This window comes from Ipomoea triloba, chromosome 9, assembly GCF_003576645.1.
Source record: "Ipomoea triloba cultivar NCNSP0323 chromosome 9, ASM357664v1".
Classification (NCBI taxonomy): domain Eukaryota; kingdom Viridiplantae; phylum Streptophyta; class Magnoliopsida; order Solanales; family Convolvulaceae; genus Ipomoea; species Ipomoea triloba.
In genome coordinates this window covers 12,093,921-12,112,868 of record NC_044924.1, presented here as the reverse complement: position 1 = coordinate 12,112,868, position 18,948 = coordinate 12,093,921, and the positions used below count along the sequence as shown (strand labels likewise).

Genomic DNA, 18,948 nt, shown 5'->3' with positions numbered 1-18,948 from the left:
ATGTTTGAAAGTCACAAGAATTGGAGCTACTTGTTGTGTCTCTAGCAGATTATCAGTTAGCAGGAGCATATATTCCAATTCTTTCTTCCAAGAGCTTTACAGCTCATTTCAAATTTCAGATTTGACATGTGCCTTCTATTTCAAAATGCCTTGGCCTCTTCTATAGTGCACTCAAAACAAATTATCTTATTCCATGTCACACTAAAAAATAAAAATTTCTCAATTTAAAAATATTGTCATCTATCTCTCTCTCTCTCTCTCTCTTTTTTGAAAGTAAGAGGTATAATTATATTCAAATTATGCATTTTGGATATCAACACTTTTGGAACTATGTTGAGTTTACTCTAGATGGTATACGCCTAATGACCTAATAGGCTCGGTGACCCAAAAGACATGTGCATGTTAGTGATTCAACCTACAAGATTAACTCAGTCAAGATAATCATTAGATGATTTTTTTTTTGAGAAATAACACTACAAATTGAATCATTACAAATTGAATAACACTAAATGGCCATGACAATAAATTAAGGGTCATCCATCATCCTCCCACCAATTAGGCCATTATTCATCATCTTCTTATAAAATAAAGATCATCAATCCCACCATCATTGCACTATTAAGATTCATATATACCATGAAAAGTCACATCTTTATATTCTACTATTTTTTTTTGACATATCTTTATTTCTACTATAAAAAGGCTCCATAACAAAGATGACAGGTCAATTTTCTTCATCTTCTCTACTTATTGTAGACACTAAAATAACCCAAATTCATATGTTAATGGGCCATTTAAGGTTTCTATGTAAAAAAGTTCTCATGTCTATTTTCCACAATTTAATTATATTAATAAATTATCTTAAGGTTCATGCTGAGTCATCCCACATAAAACCACCTACTTCAATTCTCTATTTTTTTTTTTTCAATTTTTCGTTCTCTATTCTTTGTTTTTCAAATTGGAGAAATATACAACTATACATATTCTTTAGTTTCCTTTCTTTAATTTCCGTTTCTTTAAGAAAAATAGACAACTTATTGAGTTAATAAACACATGAAATTCTCAAATCAATAATATCTTCTCCCACATATCAATAATATCGGGACCTAGTGGTTAACAATGAAGCTCCTGACTTAAAGAGATCAAAGGTTCAAGTTCTTAGGACTCTACAGTTTGTATCCTACTATGTCTCTACTTTTGTCTCTATCTTCTGTATATTTGTATACTCTGATGTATATTCTAGATTATTGATTGTTAATACAATACATTGGTTTATCGATCTAAAACACTCATCTGGTATTAACTAGCCTTGTTTGTTCCTGGCAATGACGTCATTTGTTCCACCACTGCAAGGCAGCGTTTCTTAAGCTTCTTCTGAGCGCACAGTAATGGCTGATTCCCTCTCTTCGGCTCCGGTAGTGGCACCACCCTCTCTTTTGTCGGTCCATCATTTTGTGTCGATAAAATTGACTTCCCGAAACTATCTGTTTTGGCGTACCCAGTTGGTTCCCTTCTTCCGTGGCCAAAATCTGCTTGGTAACGTTGATGGTTCGCACCCGTGTCTCCCAGCGATCGGAGTTTTATATGATGGATCGTCTATAGTGGAAAATTCAACAGCTTTGGCTTGGGTTCAACAGGACCAGGCAATTCTTTCTCCTGGTTTCCTGACATCGACGCAATGCATCACGTGACTCCTTTGGAGGCTGGTTTGATAGAGTGGTGTTTATCATGGCAGTGACACCCTACAAGTTGGTAATGGCGAAAGTTTGACAATTTCTCGTATTGGTCATGCACTTGTTCCTTCCTCTAAATCCTTAAAATTGTCAAATGTTCTAGTTGTTCTTAATTTGTCTAATTCATTACTGTCTGTTCAAAAACTTGCTCGTGATAATAATGTTTATTTCGAATTATATCAATCTTTTTTTGTTGTGAAGGACATCGTCACCAAAACGGTTCCGCTTAGGGATCCGAGTTCAGGGGGTCTATACTTGTTGCAAGTTCCTTCATCTGCTCATGTTGCTTTTCTGTCAGCTCGCGCCTCTTCTGTTGTCTAGCACAATCGCTTGGGTGATCCTCATTTTTAGGTTTTGGAAAAAGTCTTTGCAATCTTGTTTGGTTAGCAAGCTAGATATTAGTTCATCTACTTTATATTCTTCTTGTTAGTTAGGGAAATCTTCCCGTTTTCCTTTGTCTTGTGTTGAAACAACTAGTTCTAATGTATTAGATCTTATATATATTGATGTTTGTTGATGATTTTTCACGTTTCTCTTGGTTATTTCCGTTGTGTCTCAAATATGATATTTATATATGGTGTTTGATCATTTTCGTGTGATGGTTGAACGCCTATTCTCTCATAAAATTAAGTCTATACAGTCTGATTTAGTTGGTGAATACCGCAAATTAGGGTATGTTTTCTCTTCTCTTAGCATTGTTCATCGTTAGTCTTGTGCGTATACGCATGAGCAGAATGGACGTGTTGAGCGTCATCACCGTCACATTGTTGAGACAGGTCTTGCTTTCCTAGCTCAAGGTTTTGCTTCTTTGAGATATTGGGACTGCCTTTGAGACGGTTATGTTTTTAATTAATCGTTTACCATCTTCTGTTCTTGGGATGGATAGTCAATTTTATAGATATTTCTTTGTTTCGCCTTCCTATTCCTATCTTAAGGTGTTTGGGTGTTTATGTTTTCCGTACCTTCGGCCGTATAACAAATATAAATTTGCTTATTGGTCAACTCCCTATGTGTTTCTGGGTTATCCCCCGTCTTTCCGTAGTTATCGTTGCAAGGACCTAAATACGGGAAAATTGTTTATATGTCGTTGTGTTCGTTTTGATGAAGATCTTTATCCCTTTGCTAGGTCTTATTCTGTGTATGTTGGGCCAATTGATTCGTGTGTTGCTTATTTGGAGCCTTGGGGTGCTAGTCCGTTGGTTTTTACATCTATGGCTCCACAAGCTCCTAGTGTGCCTCCTATGGTTGTTGAGCAATCTTCTGATGGTGCGCCATTGAATGATTCTTTGTCTGGTTTGGCACATCCTCCTAGGCATCGTGCTAAGGTTGATCCACCTCACCTCCGCAGCGCACTCATCCTATGGTTGCCGGAAGTTCGGTCGATCGTAATCAACTTGGCTGTAATTTGGTATCATGGGTCTGTCGCAAGCAACGTACAATTGTGCGGTCATCTACTAAGGCTGAATACAAGGGGTTGGTAGACGTGGAAGCTGAAAATTTGGGAGCTACTTATCTCTGTGCCAACCCGATTTTTCATGCTAGGATAAAGCACGTTGAAGTTTATTATCACTTTATTTTTTATAAAGTGGCCTCGGGTGATTTGCAAGTTAATTTCATCTCCACCAAAGATCAAGTTGTTGATATATTCACCAAACCGTTGTTTGTTACACGTTTTGAATTGTTGAGAGACAAACTTAATAACGTTTTGAATTGTTGAGAGACAAACTTAATATTGTCTCTTCCCAACCTTAAGCTTGAGGGGGTGTATCAGGACTTTATAGTTTGTATCCTATTGTGTCTATACTTTTGTCTCTATCTCATGTATATCTGTATACTCTGATGTATATTCTGGATTATTGATTGTTAATACAACACGTTGGTTTCTCTAAAACACTCATCCAAGTATTAACACGCACATTTGTTTGTATTAAATATCCAATTCCATATTTAGGGTCCGTTTGGAAAGCAGTAAAATGACTTCTGGAAAATGTTTTCTGGAAAATGAGTCATTTTCCGGAAAACAGTTGATTTTCCAGTGTTTGGATGTATTATGGAAAACTGTCTTTGTGTGTTTGGTTCATTTTCTGGAAAATGAGCAGGAAAATGAACAAAATTGTATGTTTCAACATTTTTACAAACAATTTACATAACATATAAAATTAATGTTTTTTTTTTCCAAATTAAAATTTTTTTTTTCCAAATTTAATTTTTTTTAGAACTGGTTCGTTTGCAGCACCGGTGCGGAGCTCTGGTTTCAGCATCTGTGCGGAAACCAAAACAAACGAAAAGGTTTGGTTTGTTTGTTCTAGTTTCCGCACAGATGCGGAAACCAGAACAAACCAGTTCTGGTTTCCGCACCGAAGCGGAAACCAGAATTGGTTTCCAGTTCGAACGGCTTTCCAGCAGTTCGAACTGGAAACTTCCTCGCCCATAAATTTCCGGCTGTGGTTCCCACAGCCGGAAAATATTTGTGTATCTTCAAATTTGGGTTTGTTGATGGAGAAGAAGATGGAGATCTGGACTTATTGATGGAGCTTTGGGGTTGGTGGAGCTGGAGCTTTGATGTTGATGGAGTTTTCCCGTGACTTGATGAAGCTTTGGAAGTGTTGTGCTGTGTGAAGGAGGCAAGGGCGTGAATAAGCTTCTTCAAAGATGTAAAATGACTTCCCCCAAAAAAAAGGGAAAGTCATTTTACAAGAAATAAGGGACATTTTACATTGACCAAAGGGTCATTTTACATTGACCACCATTTTACAGGACTTACCAAACACTGGAAACCCGGAAAACGATTTCCAGAAATCATTTTCCGGGTTTTCAAACACACCCTTAAAGGATATTAAGTGTATATTAATATATTTTGTACATATGTAAGAGATTGTTGCATTCACCTTTATAAAAAAAAATATAGAACTTTTAATATAGAAACAATGAAGGTATAATGATCCAAGACAAGGATTTATATAAGGCAAAAACTTGTGTGAGACCGACTTACCATGAGACGGGTCGGATCGGGTCGGGTCAAGATGCAAATGTAACACTTATATGCACAAATGTCATACTTATATGCTCAAATGTAATACTAATCAGGAATAAAATTTTTGTTACTTATAAGGGTAAATGTAATACTTTTATGGGAAAATACAATACTTTTACATTTCGATTTAAAAGTATTACATTTTTCCACAAAAGTATTATATTTGCCCTTATAAGTGAGGGGCACTTGTCAACATTACTTATTATGAAAAATGTATTACTTTTTCTCTAATAAGTAACAAAAATTGTATTCTTAATTAGTGTTATATTTGAGCATATAAGTATGACATTTGCACATATAAGTGTGACATTTGCATGGTGCCTTGACCTGACCCAACCCGTCTCACGAATAAGGATCCGTGAGACGGTCTCACACAAGTGTGACCCTTTATATAATCAATGAATTAAGAAGTTATAAATTAGAAGGGTATATATGCGTGGTTTGACGTATCACACAAGAATTTTCTTGTTTTCCTATGACTGTATGAGTTAATATTATTTTTTGATTTTATCATTTTTTTATTTTCAATTTTAAAATGGACTAACTTTGATCCTTTAAATATTGATTTTTTATCACTTTCACTCTTTCAATACATTTTCTGTTAAATATTAAAAAAAAATACATTTTCTGTTAAATAATTGTTTAAATACCTATATATCATCCAAATTTAAAAAAAAAAAAAATCTTAAATCATCCCAAAATAGGAAACAAAACAAGAATATATTTCAATATGAGAAAGCTGAACAATATAGGATGTTATAAGATTTTTTTTGTTTCAAATTTGGGATAATTTAGGAGATTAGATAATGAAATACTCCATAACATATTGGACCATGTCTCAAAACAAGCATATGATAAAAATAAATAAATTACCGAGGGTCCAAAAGTGACAAAAAAGAATATTTCGAAGACTAAAATTTCACTACAAGAACAATTGTGAATCGCAACGAAAAAATTCGGTTGTGAAACAACAAGATTCCGTCCAAACCACGTTTTGCGATGGAATCCTGTTCCATCGTTTATTGGCTTGTCGTATTTTTGTACGCGACAGAGTAATTCCATCACAATTTCGTCGTCATTTTGGAAACGAATACTATGTCGTGATATTTTTTTCCGTTGCATTTTGACAACGGAATTGTTTTCTGTCACGATTCCGTCGCATTTGGTGCAACAAATATTTCGTCGTGAAACTTATATTCTATCTCCATTCTAGTCATATTTTTTAATTATTTTTTAAAAATTTATTTAAAATTATTTTTTTAAATAGTAATATGAGCTTTAAAAATATATTAATATAAAACTACAATGATATACTAAAACACTATTAATTATAAAAAATTGTAAACCATAACATGAAGTTATTGCACTAACGAATAACGATACCACAAAGGCACAAAGATGCAAAAAACTAATATGTAATAGAGTAATAGACTAACCTTGCTAGAAGACAAAATAAGAAATCAGCATTTATTCTAAACCCATAAAAGTCTTTTTTCAGACTGCTGGACCAATTGTCAACTAATGAAACAATATGTAATACATACACCAAGGAGATGGCAGCTATACCATTAAACACCAGTAGTTATGTCGTGAACCGAGGTCCACATTGTAAGGTGAACTTAGGTTTTTTCTTTTTTTCTTTTTTTTTACTAAACATATTGGCCTGAAATGTAGAACACAAACTCTACATTCACATACACTATACTCTACATTCACAATTTGTAAACTCCACATTCACACATTACAGGATTATATGTTTAGTAACTATATTACCATTATGCATTCACACATTCAAAGCTCTATATTCACAGGTCCTATACTCCATATTCACAACTTGAGAACTCCACATTCACACATTACAGGGCTATGAGTTGCTAGAACTTCTTAACTCTATTGCAGGTTCACACATGCATAACTCTATATTCACGATTTCTATACTCCATATTCACAATTTGAAACCTCCACATTTACACATTTCTGGGCAACTCTACATTAACACAATCATAAGTCTACATTCACGATTTCTATACTCTACATTCACACATTTTTAGACAACTCTATATTCAGCAATATGTTTACTAAAAACAAAAACAAAAAAAAAAAACAAAAACAAAAAATAAAGAAAAAAAAGAAGACAAAACAACGTAGTTTTGGACCAAAGTGGACCTGGGTCCACAGCATAATTTGCGTCTATACACTTCACCATTCTTAAGGACATATACGCCCTATTTGTTAAAATAATTAACTTATCATCAATTTTGACTTGTTTGACTTGATTAAACAACTAATATTAATGTTTGGTTAATTAGCTTTTTGTAATAGCTTATTGTTCCAAAATTTTTAAAATTCAAAAAGCTGCTCAAAGCAACTTTTTCGATTAGATTTTTGAAAAAGTCATTTTGCATATAATCAGCTATCAACTAACAGCTAATTTACCAAATATTTTTTTACAATCAGCCAATACTATCAACTAATCAAATTCATTAACCCAATCGACTAACAGCTATTTACCAAACACCCCCATAATCTCCCCCTCACATCTGGCTTTCTAGCATATGGTGGCTCATTGAAAAGAAGTGTTGTGCCTGAAATTAAAATATGATACTTGATCAGCCAACAGGAATCCCAAATGCACTAAACAACTCTTGCACATATAAAAGATTGTAAAACAAATATAAATATAAAATGTATAACAGGGACCTCTTTTATGAAGAGAACATACAAGAATTCCATTAAAATTTGCCTAGATTTTCAAGTAAATTTAATCATCACCTCTAACTCTATTAGTCTCTGCAGCCACTTCCCAGACACCTCTAACTCTATTAGTCTCTACAAAGGCTTTCCACATTATTATGATTATGGGTATAGTCTTATTGCTTAAATCTGCTACAGATAGTAATGAAATGAAAATAAAATAAAATATGAAATAAAACAAGTTCTGTATTAACCACCAATGTTTGCTCAGCAGCAATACTTACAGCACAAAAGCTATATTAGTACCTTTAATACTTCAATTAATTTTGGAAGCAAAAATATAACAAGTTAAACTATATAACTTCTTCAAGAAATTGTTTTCATCAATATTCATATCAGGTATATCCAAGAGAACTGGAGACATGAAAAAGAAACACATAATATGTAAACTACTAATGCGAGCAAATATCATAATATCACCAGATATGAGATACCTCGTCACGTTCTCTCCTATTTCTAACAGCAGGTGAGGGGAATGGTCAGGAGAAGCCGATCCTTCATGCCTTGACTTCGAAGACCAAAGACTAAAAATGGAATTAACTCTTTCCTTCATTTAAACAAATGTTATCTTAACAACTTGGTATTCCATGCTCTTCTTTTTATCTGCCCCATTGAACTCTGTGGAAGAAAATTTAAGAATTAGCTGCAATTTCTGAAAAGGAAAAATTGAACTTTTCATCCCTAAGTGCAATTTTCCCTTCTGAAAATGATGTTTACAAAATAATTATAATAATTATAATAATAATAATAATAATAATAAAAATAAATAAATAGAAAAGTTGTGGGAAAGGATGACAAACATCACTTGATGCTTCTCACTGTGTTGTCTGATCTCATCTGCTTCCACCCTGATGGGTAAAATACTGCACTAAACTGAAATTTTCAATGGGAGAAAAATCAGCAACTCAAGATTGAGGAATACATTCATTTATCTATTTCCATTTCCCCATCTCAACTATTTAATCTTCCCAGCACAAGATAATGATACTTTCATACAAATTAATCAGTTTTACTGATAAAACTTTGGGTTTTTGTTTCTGGGGCAAGCTATAATTTCTGCTTTAACAACAAAATCTAGAAGGCTATGCTGAATATAGAAATATGCTGAGAATATGAGAGATAAGAATGTGGCACTTCATTTTTCAAGATTGTTGGTCGGAGGCCAGTGAAGGGCCAAGTTGAGCACCAGGTGCCTGGGGTGAAGCCTGAACGGTCAAGTCCAGCACTCTGTCTCCCGAAAATGTGGGGGTATATAAGGAAATAAAGTTACACCTTTGCTACGAACTATAGCTTTTGGCGTAGTGGTAAATGTTTGATCGTAACAAAGATGATGACTAGAACCTAGAAGTGAGATGTAAATCAGAGAATTGAAGACTCACCAGTCATGGCTTGGATATAGGGGCCATTAATCTTGATAAATGGCACATGTTGTATCTTGTACCAATCTTCTCCCTCCCCCTTCCTGCACCTTACCTCCAACAAAGGGGATCCCCAGATTGACAGAAAGCGGAGCTGTGTAAGAGATTTCATCGAGTCTGGAAAAGAATGCAGATTTTCACAGTACCACAGCTCGAATTCTCGAAGGGAAGAGAGGTCAGCAATCCAGTCAGGCAGTGCATTCAGCTTAGGACAACTCCACAAGTGTAATGTCTGGAGAGATTTAAGAGGCTGCACGACCACTGGCAACGTTGTTAGTTCTTCGCAATCTGAGAGGGACAAGAATTGAAGGGAGTTTAAGCCTTTCATTTCTGTTTCCAGGCTCAGGCTAGGACAACCGCGAATTGACAAGGACTTCAGAGATTGTAGTCCACAAGAATCCCGCAAAGAACTGAGATTGCCACAGTTACTGATACTGAGTGATTGGAGAGAAGAACAAGAACAGCCCTTTGGCTCACTTGAAAGTGATTGAAGCTTTGGACAGCTTTGAATTTCGACAGAGGAGAGATGCTTATTGTTTTTCAGCAGCCCTTGTGGTAAGCATTCGAGCTCCGGGCATTCACTGATGATGAGATGAGAAAGCGTGACGATCTTGGTTGCAACTACTTCTAGTAATTTGCTACTGAAAACGTGCAATTCTAGAGAATCGACGGATGGAAGATTAGGCAAGCACTTCAAATTGGGGCAAGCAAAGCATGTAAGCTTCTTCAGGTTACAAAGCATAGCGGAATCTTCCTGGACGGGTGACCACCCCAGTAAATTAGGCATATTCTTGAGAGTAAGTTGCTTCAATGATGCAAAATGGATAGCGCTGTCATCTTCACCTACGTTGTTTGAGAAATACATTGCAGCATCCATTCCATCGACTGTGAGAACTTCGAGGAACGGTAACCTCCCCAGCGGAGGGAGCTGGCTGCACCTGTGGCACTTGATTAGCGAGAGCTCCACGATGTTAACGAGATAAGGGCTCATCAGCCAGCGAGGGAAATTCACACCCGTGTAGCCTTGAATGTGTAGCTTCTTCAGGCTGGAATTCGGTTGCAGGCCTTCAATAACCCGCTCAACGTTTTCTCTTGTTTTCATTTCGTCGCCTTGCCCCCACACTAGCTGAAGGAACAGAAGGTTCCTCTTTTCTTTCAAGTTTGCGTTCTTGGCATATGTTTCGTGTGCCAAATTCTCAAGGTTCTTGATCATTAGCTCTCCCCCAATGTCGAGGCTCTGCAACTCTGAGATGTCGTTTGCAGCTTCTTTTCTAACTATATAGATAGGCAATGTCTGGAGGGATTTCATTTTTCCAATACCACGCGGGAGCTTGGTTAATTGCTCACAACCGTATATATCGAGGTGTTTAAGATTAACCAAGTTTCTCAGGTCTTCGGGAAGCTCCACAAGACGGATGCAACGATTAAGTATTAACGTTTCAAGATTTAGAAGGCCACACACAGAATCTGGCAAGGTTTTCAACATTGTATTTGACAGGTTGAGGTAACGCAAATGCAGCAAAGTAGCAACGGACTTGGAGATTTTCTTAACACGAGTGCCACTGAAATCCAAAGCACGCACAGATTTCAAACTCAAGAAAAAGCCCTTTGTAACCATGCTGAGTTTACGCCATCCGTTCAGGAGAAGAAACGAGCGCAGTTTCTTAGCATTCTTCAAGGCACGAAGAGCTTTAGGAGCTGTTTCATTGCAAATCAGTGATAAATGGCGTGCGCCCATGGGAATACCAACCTCCTTCCCGATTTCGATAGTCAAGCAGTCGATGCCTGCAACAGTCTTGGCAAGATCATGGATAAGATCGTGCATTTGACACTCGACTATGTTCCCCTCGCAATCTTTTGTCACGTTTTGAAAGAACGACCTCCACAACAACTCGTTAAAATACTCGTTGCCAATTTCAGACGATGGAATAAATCCTTCTGCAATCCATAGGTTTATTAGGATAGCCTTGTTTATCCGGTAGCCCTTGGGAAAGATAGAGCAATATGCAAAACATTGTTTCAGATTTGGTGGCAAATGCTCATAGCCTAATCTTAGAGCAGGCAGGATTCCTTGTGCATTCCCCATAAGGTTCCACATCTCGCAATCTCTAACAGATAGCCACTGTGATTTCTGGTTTTTCACGCACATTAAGCTCCCGAGGGCCTTGGCTGCCAAAGGCACACCCCCGCATTTCTTGGCAATCTGTCTCCCTACTTCTTCAAGACCCGAGGATTCACCTTGCTTTCTATTTTTGTACGCCCTTTCTTGAAACAAAGACCAACAATCATCGTCCGAAAGGCCCTCGAGATGGTATGGGGGGGCTATTCCCATCAGCTGTGCAACCTTCTCGTAACGAGTAGTTATCAAGATCTTGCTCCCCTCCACGCCATTTCTAATCAAGTTCTTCAACCTCTCGTACTTCTCGTGATCATCGTCCCAAACATCGTCCAGTACTAGCAAAACCCTCTTCCCTATTATCAACTCCTGCACCCGACGCTGAATTGCCTCCATCTCCACAAGATTACACTCACTACCAGTATCCGATTCCACAATTGCCTTCATAAGCCTCTTCACATTGAACCCCTCGGCCACACAAACCCAAATTCTCCTATCGAAATACCTCTCGACTTCGGGGCTATGGTATGCCAATTTCGCCACTGTTGTCTTCCCAATTCCTGCTATTCCCACAATGCTAATCACAGAAACCCCTTTTCTTCCCTGGGGTTCTGTAAGGAGCTTAACAATGTTTCTCTCATCTCCATCTCTACCGAAAACCTTCGATTCGAGTAAGTAAGAGTCTGATTCTACCCTAAAGGGCTCACTCTGATACACTACAGCATCTCTCAAATGGAATTTCAACCTCTCACTAGCTACCAATTCTAACCTATCCCCAATTTCCTTGAGATTCAGTTTCATCTTATAGCACAGATAAAGCAAATTAGTGTTGAAAATCAGAGAATTTGCAGCCTGCAAGACACAGCAACAAGAATCCCAGTCATGGGGGATAGAAATTACCTGGTTTCTGAGCAGCTCAGTCAGGTACTCATCAACCAAATCATCAGCATCATAGAAGATATCTTTGAGCTTCAAGAGCCAATTCTTGAGGGCATTATCTCTAAGCTGCCTCTCTTCAGCATCTTGAAGCACTGCTTTGATGGTGGATAAGACACTCTGTAGTTTCTCCATCTCCTTCCTTGTTGTTCCCAGAGGCCCCCCATATTCCTTTGAAACCAGAGAAGCTATCTTCTCAAACAGCACTTCAAGAAGAGCAGAGATCACAGCTTCTGCCATTAATGGGGTTCTTGGGAAACGAAAAAAGATCAGAACTTGGAGGGAAATATCACACGAATTCCAATTCAAAAATAGAAACTATATGTCATACATGAAAACAACAGAAAATCTAGGAAAAGCTTATGAAATGATCAAAAGAATATCTGCTAAAACAAGACTTTCTTAAGTCAATCAAGAAGCTTCATGGAAATGGATGACTAGTTTGGGAAGCAAGAACTAGGAAATTAGTCTGGAATTCTTCAGTGTACAAATAGATGACAGGTCCCATTTTTGTTTGTATGAGAAAAATTGTATTTTTGATCCTTTAATTATATCTGTGTGACAAATTTTTTTGAGTTATATTTGTGATCATCTTTTAATTCATAAGTTATTTACAAAGTAATAATTTTAAGGAAAATGATATATGTAAGTACAAATTTTATTGGATAAATAAAAGTGAATGAATGAAAATAGTAACTCATTTTATTGTTTAAATCGATCAAAGGATGACACATCAACATAAATGGAATATAAAGTGAGAGTACATATAGTATTACTCTAATTTTAATCTCTCGTAAACTATTTTTACCATCAATTTATCATTTAATAAAGTTGTTAATTTAATTATTCAAAAACTAAAATTGTTACTCTATACATAACTTGAAATTAAAATGATCACGTATATAATTCAGATACTAAATCAATATTGCAGATATAATTAAAGGATCAATTTTCCCTACATTTATTATATAATAATTACAAGAGGCCAATTCATACGCGTATTGGTGTAATGATGTTTTTCTTTCCCGGGTTGACGAATGCCCCATGGCGTGTAATAAGTCAACCCACAAAATGCAGAAGGAAGTGTTGTATTTACATGATACAAAGTGTGAGACCAATGCTTGCTGTAAAAGAAAAAATGTTAAATAAACTCATTCGTCAATCTGACGATTTTAAATTAAGTTGAAAAATTTTTGTGATAATTTTATAATTATTGTTAACTTCAAATGTTTACTATGCAAACTTTCAAAGTGTATTTAATATATGTAATAATTCAGTTGCATTTTAATATATTAGTGGATATAATCAACCTTTGCTCTGTGCATATTCTAATTATATTTTTCTTTATTTTTATACCGCTAATCATTCTAGAATCTAGATAGACACACATTAAAAAAAAAAACATTTTCATATGATTTTAATCCATATGTTTTAATGAAGCATCACTCTCATATGACCTTAATTCATTATATATATTATCTACATTTAGGCATCGAGCGGTTGTGTTTCGTGACTTCTGTCCCTACTCGATTCGAAACATGTGATTGTGGCTTATTATGGAAAGATGTAGTTAAATAGTTAATGTCTATTTATAGCAACCAGATAGCTAAAAGATTAGTTTTTTATTTTAGTACTAGTGACTCTATTACAATGTAGTATCTGTTCATAACTACTTTCTGCACAAAGAGCCAACAGTTGCCTCCACGGGCTGTAAATCGGGTACCACTAGACTACAAGGTCTTTGTCAACTTCAAGAACTGTGCAAATAATAAAGATACACCTTGCAAAATTACGAAGTGCATTCATTTTTCAACTGTACTTTTACATATGGTGCACACGTCTACTAAATGTGAAATGTGAAAGAATTGAAGAAAAGAAATTTACATACCAGCTGTACAACAATGCTAGCTTGCAAATATTGAATATGTATCCCCTGTGCCTGTGCATTTTCTATATTACAATTACATCAAACAAGAAGGTAACTATGTTCTTCCTAGGAGTTTTAGGCCTTCTGTCTTGAGCAGAGATTTAACATAAAAACCAAACCTTTCCCACTGCGACGTTGTGGATCCATAAAATTGTACATTCACCGATTTCTTTAGTCCTCCTCGGATGAACTCCACCTCCCTGGAAATGTCGAAGGCGGCGCACTCTGGGCTATCGAGTAGGGGCAGCGTGACCAAGCCGCTCGACTCCAAGCTTCTGATCCAGCCCCGCAAAAGAAAGTTCACGACCTAGTGCACACAAAGCAAGTTTAGACGTCTCATTCCTGTTTGTTGAGCATAAATATAATATAAACATAAATGTGCAGTCCAACTATCAACTTAGGCTTTTAGTTGGGATGGAGCACATGCTTCAATTTGGTATCAGAGCAATGCCAATAGTCATGGGTTCGAAAATTCTGTTTATAGTGAAAGCGAATGAACCAACTGAGAATGTCGCAAGGTACCTCTGGGACTTCGTCGTGGGGGCAGTGACCTGCGGGGCTAATCTCGTAATATGGAGCCTCGGGCATTCGCCTCTTGACCCGAAAGCCCCAATAAGGCGTCACCCATGGATCTTCCTTCCCATAAACGAGGCATATGGGTACATCGTTTTCTTGGCACCTATATATTGCAAGTCAGCTGAAATTTATCAGTTGAGGAAAGCTAACAAGCGAAGTAAAATGTTTTAGGAATCGTATGGACAGCAATGTAATATTTGCGCTACCCACCCGGAGAGAGCCTCTTTGAATGACAATTGACTCCCGGGAGCAAACATTATTGAGGCTAAGGATGCAGCTGCAGCGGGATGCTTTGTTGTCTCAATTATATGAGAAAACACTTCATCCACATTTATAGAGTGATCTGCATAGACCTGTTTTAGAACCTCTGCAATGCTTTCGGGATCACTGATTTTCTGCCATCTAAAAGAAACGGTATAAAAGTAGCCCGAGTCAATACCGGAATCAAGAGAGCAGGAACTTTGCCAAGTCTATGTAAATTGTTTTGGTACACTACGTGAAGGTAAACATTCATTTATCCGAATTTCAAGTGTTGCAACTCAACAAAGTTATAGAACACCGAAAGATTGTCGTTTACATTGCCAAAAAGTCTATCATGCCAAAAAAATTGAACGAAGATATTAAGAAAGGAAAAGCACTTAACCAAATGCCAAGAAATGAATTCAGGTTAGAACTTACAAAAGCTTCATGATATTTCTAACCGTCGTTGGAAGAGGAAAGGTCCCCGCCCAAGGGAGCATTCTGGATAATCTTGGAGATTTAATCGGATTAGGAAGAAAAGTCCAAAAAGGTGTTGCATTTAGCAACGTAACGCCTTTCACCAATTCAGGGTGGCGTGCTGCAAGGGAGAGTGCAACAAACCCGCCAAGCGAGTTCCCCACAATATAAACGGGTTCTTTAATAACCTGCATCATTAAAACCCAAGTTACTAGTTTCTCTACTATATGAAGTAAGTACAAAATCGTATCCCTAATTAGTTTTTCTTCGAACCCCGAAATGTAAAAAAGAGTTGTAGCCTACACTGCGTAACTTATTGAGTCTAGTAATCATAATGCACAAGAAAAAGGGTTGCAATTTGCAAGTACCTCTTCAATAAAGTAGCGAACTTGGTCTCTCCATAGGTCCATAGAAAAAACGAGTTCTTTCGCCCACGGTTGAGCCTCATCTCCAAAACCCCAGATAAGATCTTCTCCAACACCATTGAACTGCAAGGTCGTCAGGTCTTTGCTCGGCAGCGACCTACCCTGCCCTAAAAAATCCAACGCCCATACCCTAAAATCAGACCCGAGATCCTTTAGTTGTTTTTTGTAATGAAAGGAACCAACACCAAAACCCGGAAGAAAGAGCACTGGCGGCGAATTCACATTCCCAGACCCTGATTTCTCGTAATGAACATTCAATTCCGGCTTCCATTCCCAGAAAGAACCGTCAACTGGAGCTCCATAATCACCATTCGATCCATCCGGTAAACTAGGAACAAAAACCTTAGGCACTGATTCCCCAGCATCACTCGCGGTACCATCAACTACATATGAATCATAGTCTCCACTCAAGAGACCGGAACTAGATTCTTTGAGAGCACTGGCAATTTGATAACCTCGACTGCTCCGAAGTTTCTTAGACCTCAAATTATCCAAACCTGAGTGTCTCAAACAGCTAGGTCTAATAACAGCACAACACCAACTTCTATCTGGTCGTGTGGGAATCCTTAACTGAGTTAAACTTGGAGTTCTGTCAATCAATTCCCTCCTAACATTTACAACATAACAGCATGCCCCAGAATAACAGGAAACCATTTCCATCATAGATATCGCCGTTCTGAATCACACAATTAGGATCAACAATTCAGCAAAAAGCTATATATAGCCTACACTTTTCTATAACTTTACCAAACGAACACTGTGTAATTGTGTGTTCAACACCTCCAAGAATCAGCATAAACTGACACTTTATAGTGATCCAAAGACAGAATCTTGGAAACTAAAATCACACAAAAACTACTAACAAACCATATATCATTAAAAAAAAGAAGTGAAAAACATGAGTACCTTTAATCAGCTGAGCAAGATTTGAGTAATTAGCAACACCTCCAAGAGAAAGGGGGGTAGAAAGATTGGGGTTTTGGTAATAATTGTGCAGGTTTTGTGGGTATGTGTGTACATAGGATTAGATTCCACAAGAGTCCAGATGAAGAAATATGAAGTTGCTTACGGGAAGGGGGTTCCTTTAAGAGCCAGGGAAAAGTTCAACAAACATCGGGAAGGTTTTTGTTTGTGTCTATGATGTGGGACTTCCGTCTATATGGCAAGAGAAAAAGGAGTACACGCAATCCATGTGTTTATATAAGTTGGAACCGGGATTTTTTTTTTTTTTTTTTTTTTAAGAAAAACAAAAGTTAAAATTCCACCTTAGTCGGTTGGTCCTGATAATGACATATTCAATCTTTTGTTATAATTGATTTTTTTTTAAATATTTTCATTTTTCATTGGAAAGTTAGAAAATAATGTTTTTTTTATTTGACTGAAAGTTAAAATTTTATATTTGTTATGTTTAGTTTATTTTTAAAATAAATTTGTTGCAAAGTTATTTGTTGTAAAATATTAATTAATTTGATGATGATAATAATAATTATTATTTATATTAAATATAATATTATAAATTAAAATTTATAATAATTATAAAGTAACAATTATAATAAAAATATTTAAATAAATAATTTTTTACTTGTAAATTATTATTATAATAATAATAAATATAACAATTTTTAACTAAATAAATCGAAAAAAATACTTTTAAAAAAATGTTAGTCAGGTCAAATCAAGAGTTTTATTTTTTGGTTCAATAATATCTTACTCATATTTAATCAAGTATCAATAAATGTAATAATTTTGAATAAAGAAATTGTAGAAATTTTTTTTTAAATTTTTTGAGTTGTGGGTCGGGTTAAGATTATTATTGTTTTGGTCATGCCAAATCCAACTCAATCCATACTTGTTAGACGGAACGCACGAGAGTGAGTCTCTATGTTATACAACTCAAACTTTTTCTAAGGATCTTGTATATAGGGGTGTAAATTCACTACCTAAACTAATGTAGGACAAAGGCAACTTACGAGCCTTCCCAACTTCATTTTCCAACTTAAATGGGTGTACTTTGAAAATCATTTTTTCATTTACCAACTATCCGTTTTGAGTGTATAATATATCAATCTCTTCATCTCACTACGAAGAACCCGAATCCGCTTTGACCCGGTCCAAATCTGCAGTGATCGAACCCCACATATTTTTACCACAAAATAGTCACTTAAAATGTCATTTTATGTTATTCTTCCAACAATATTTTAGTCGGCTATTAATAATTGTAATAAGTTGACAAGCACATTGTGCTCAAATGACACCTATGTGGCTCTCATTGAGGGAAGGTCACAGGATCGAACCTCCGTAATAGGGTATTGACTCTTTAAACTGCATCAGATAGAAAAAGTATAAATCAGATGCCTAGAACTGGCTGGAGCTCAACACCAACCATGTATTGGCAAGGCCAGCCCCCCCCCCCCCCCAAAGGAGGCCATGCCAGCCTGAGCTTGAATTACCATGAGTCTGGCCTAGATCTGAGGTGTGGCCACCTTTAGCGGTTAGTAATTAACTGATTTAGATTTCAAAAGTTATTAATAGGCTTATCGGTGAAAAGTTTAAAAGTTTATACTTTTTGATAATTATATTCAATATAATAAACTTGATAATTTAATATTAAATTCTTGTGTTTTGTGTGTATGTATTATTTGGATCAAATAAGAACCCATGCCCATGAGAGAACTAGGAACCAATAAGAGTTATTCATTTGAAAAGATCTAACTTTATAGTAGGGAAAGAGAAAAAAAAAAATGCGGTAGCATTTTCGTAAATAACTTGAACTTTAAGTGTAAGTAATAACACTATATAGTGCACTTAGCAACACTTTATAGTGCATCTCGTGATATGTATAAGTGTAGTGAAATTGTGTACCTTTTCAATTTATGATTTTTTTATGACTTTTAGATTCTTTAAATTGGTTTAGAAATTCACTTTAAAGTTTAGTAATTATTGTTAGTTTTTAAAGTACACCTAGGAACAAAATAAAGTACACCGAACAAAAATATTAATTACACATAACGTTATCATAAATTGTACCGAATGTGAAAATTAATTACACTTGGAGTTCATCTTTTAAACATTATGGTTTAGTTTTCCCTAGTTTGGTTTAAGTGTTTACTTTTTAATATTTAGGAGTTTACATTTTATGGTTTAGCTTTAGATTTAGTTGTCTGGATTTATCAACAAATGAACTATGTAGTTTTATTTACTTGCATTTTATAGTGTTGTTACTTGTGCTTTAAAATTTGAGTTATTTACAAAAATTCCACTGCATTTCTTTCCTATATTTGCTTATGACTATTCAGATGGACGGCTCTGATT

At 36.0% G+C, this 18,948-nt stretch overlaps 2 protein-coding genes and 1 long non-coding RNA gene across 4 annotated transcripts; 1 reads left to right on the top strand and 2 right to left on the bottom strand.

Annotated features, from left to right (window-relative positions):
• Nucleotides 1–1,142: 1,142 nt before the first annotated feature.
• LOC116030673 lies at nt 1,143–3,624 on the top strand. Its single transcript, XR_004100441.1, has 2 exons — nt 1,143–1,752; nt 1,935–3,624. It is a non-coding gene; the product is annotated as an uncharacterized LOC116030673 (long non-coding RNA).
• A 3,604-nt stretch (nt 3,625–7,228) lies between these two features.
• On the bottom strand, nt 7,229–12,478 carry LOC116030311 (putative disease resistance protein RGA1). 2 transcript variants are annotated; one of them, XM_031272531.1, is made up of 4 exons: nt 8,901–12,478; nt 8,322–8,394; nt 7,956–8,139; nt 7,229–7,352 (listed from the first exon to the last, which is right to left on the bottom strand). In XM_031272531.1, exons 1-2 carry the CDS (start codon nt 12,229–12,231, stop codon nt 8,390–8,392), a joined length of 3,336 nt encoding a protein of 1,111 aa, XP_031128391.1. In that variant the 5' UTR covers nt 12,232–12,478; the 3' UTR covers nt 7,229–7,352; nt 7,956–8,139; nt 8,322–8,389. The 2 variants fall into 2 exon arrangements, with proteins under 2 accessions (XP_031128391.1, XP_031128392.1); XM_031272532.1 differs by having other exon boundaries at nt 8,327–8,394.
• A 1,288-nt stretch (nt 12,479–13,766) lies between these two features.
• LOC116030191 (pheophytinase, chloroplastic-like) lies at nt 13,767–16,786 on the bottom strand. Its single transcript, XM_031272358.1, has 6 exons — nt 16,543–16,786; nt 15,580–16,312; nt 15,173–15,399; nt 14,705–14,896; nt 14,441–14,597; nt 13,767–14,225 (listed from the first exon to the last, which is right to left on the bottom strand). The coding sequence occupies exons 2-6, from the start codon at nt 16,297–16,299 to the stop codon at nt 13,974–13,976; spliced, it is 1,548 nt and encodes a 515-aa protein (XP_031128218.1). The 5' UTR covers nt 16,300–16,312; nt 16,543–16,786; the 3' UTR covers nt 13,767–13,973.
• Between the last annotated feature and the right edge of the window lie 2,162 nt (nt 16,787–18,948).

Excerpts from the sequence above, each read along its gene's own strand:
- LOC116030311 (XM_031272531.1), bottom strand. The coding sequence starts at position 12,231 with ATGGCAGAAGCTGTGATCTCTGCTCTTCTTGAAGTGCTGTTTGAGAAG.
- LOC116030191 (XM_031272358.1), bottom strand. The coding sequence starts at position 16,299 with ATGATGGAAATGGTTTCCTGTTATTCTGGGGCATGCTGTTATGTTGTA. Across the intron at positions 15,400-15,579 it reads TTCGCTACTTTATTGAAGAG|GTTATTAAAGAACCCGTTTA; the intron begins GTACTTGCAAAT and ends TTAATGATGCAG. Across the intron at positions 14,897-15,172 it reads AGAAATATCATGAAGCTTTT|ATGGCAGAAAATCAGTGATC; the intron begins GTAAGTTCTAAC and ends CGTTTCTTTTAG.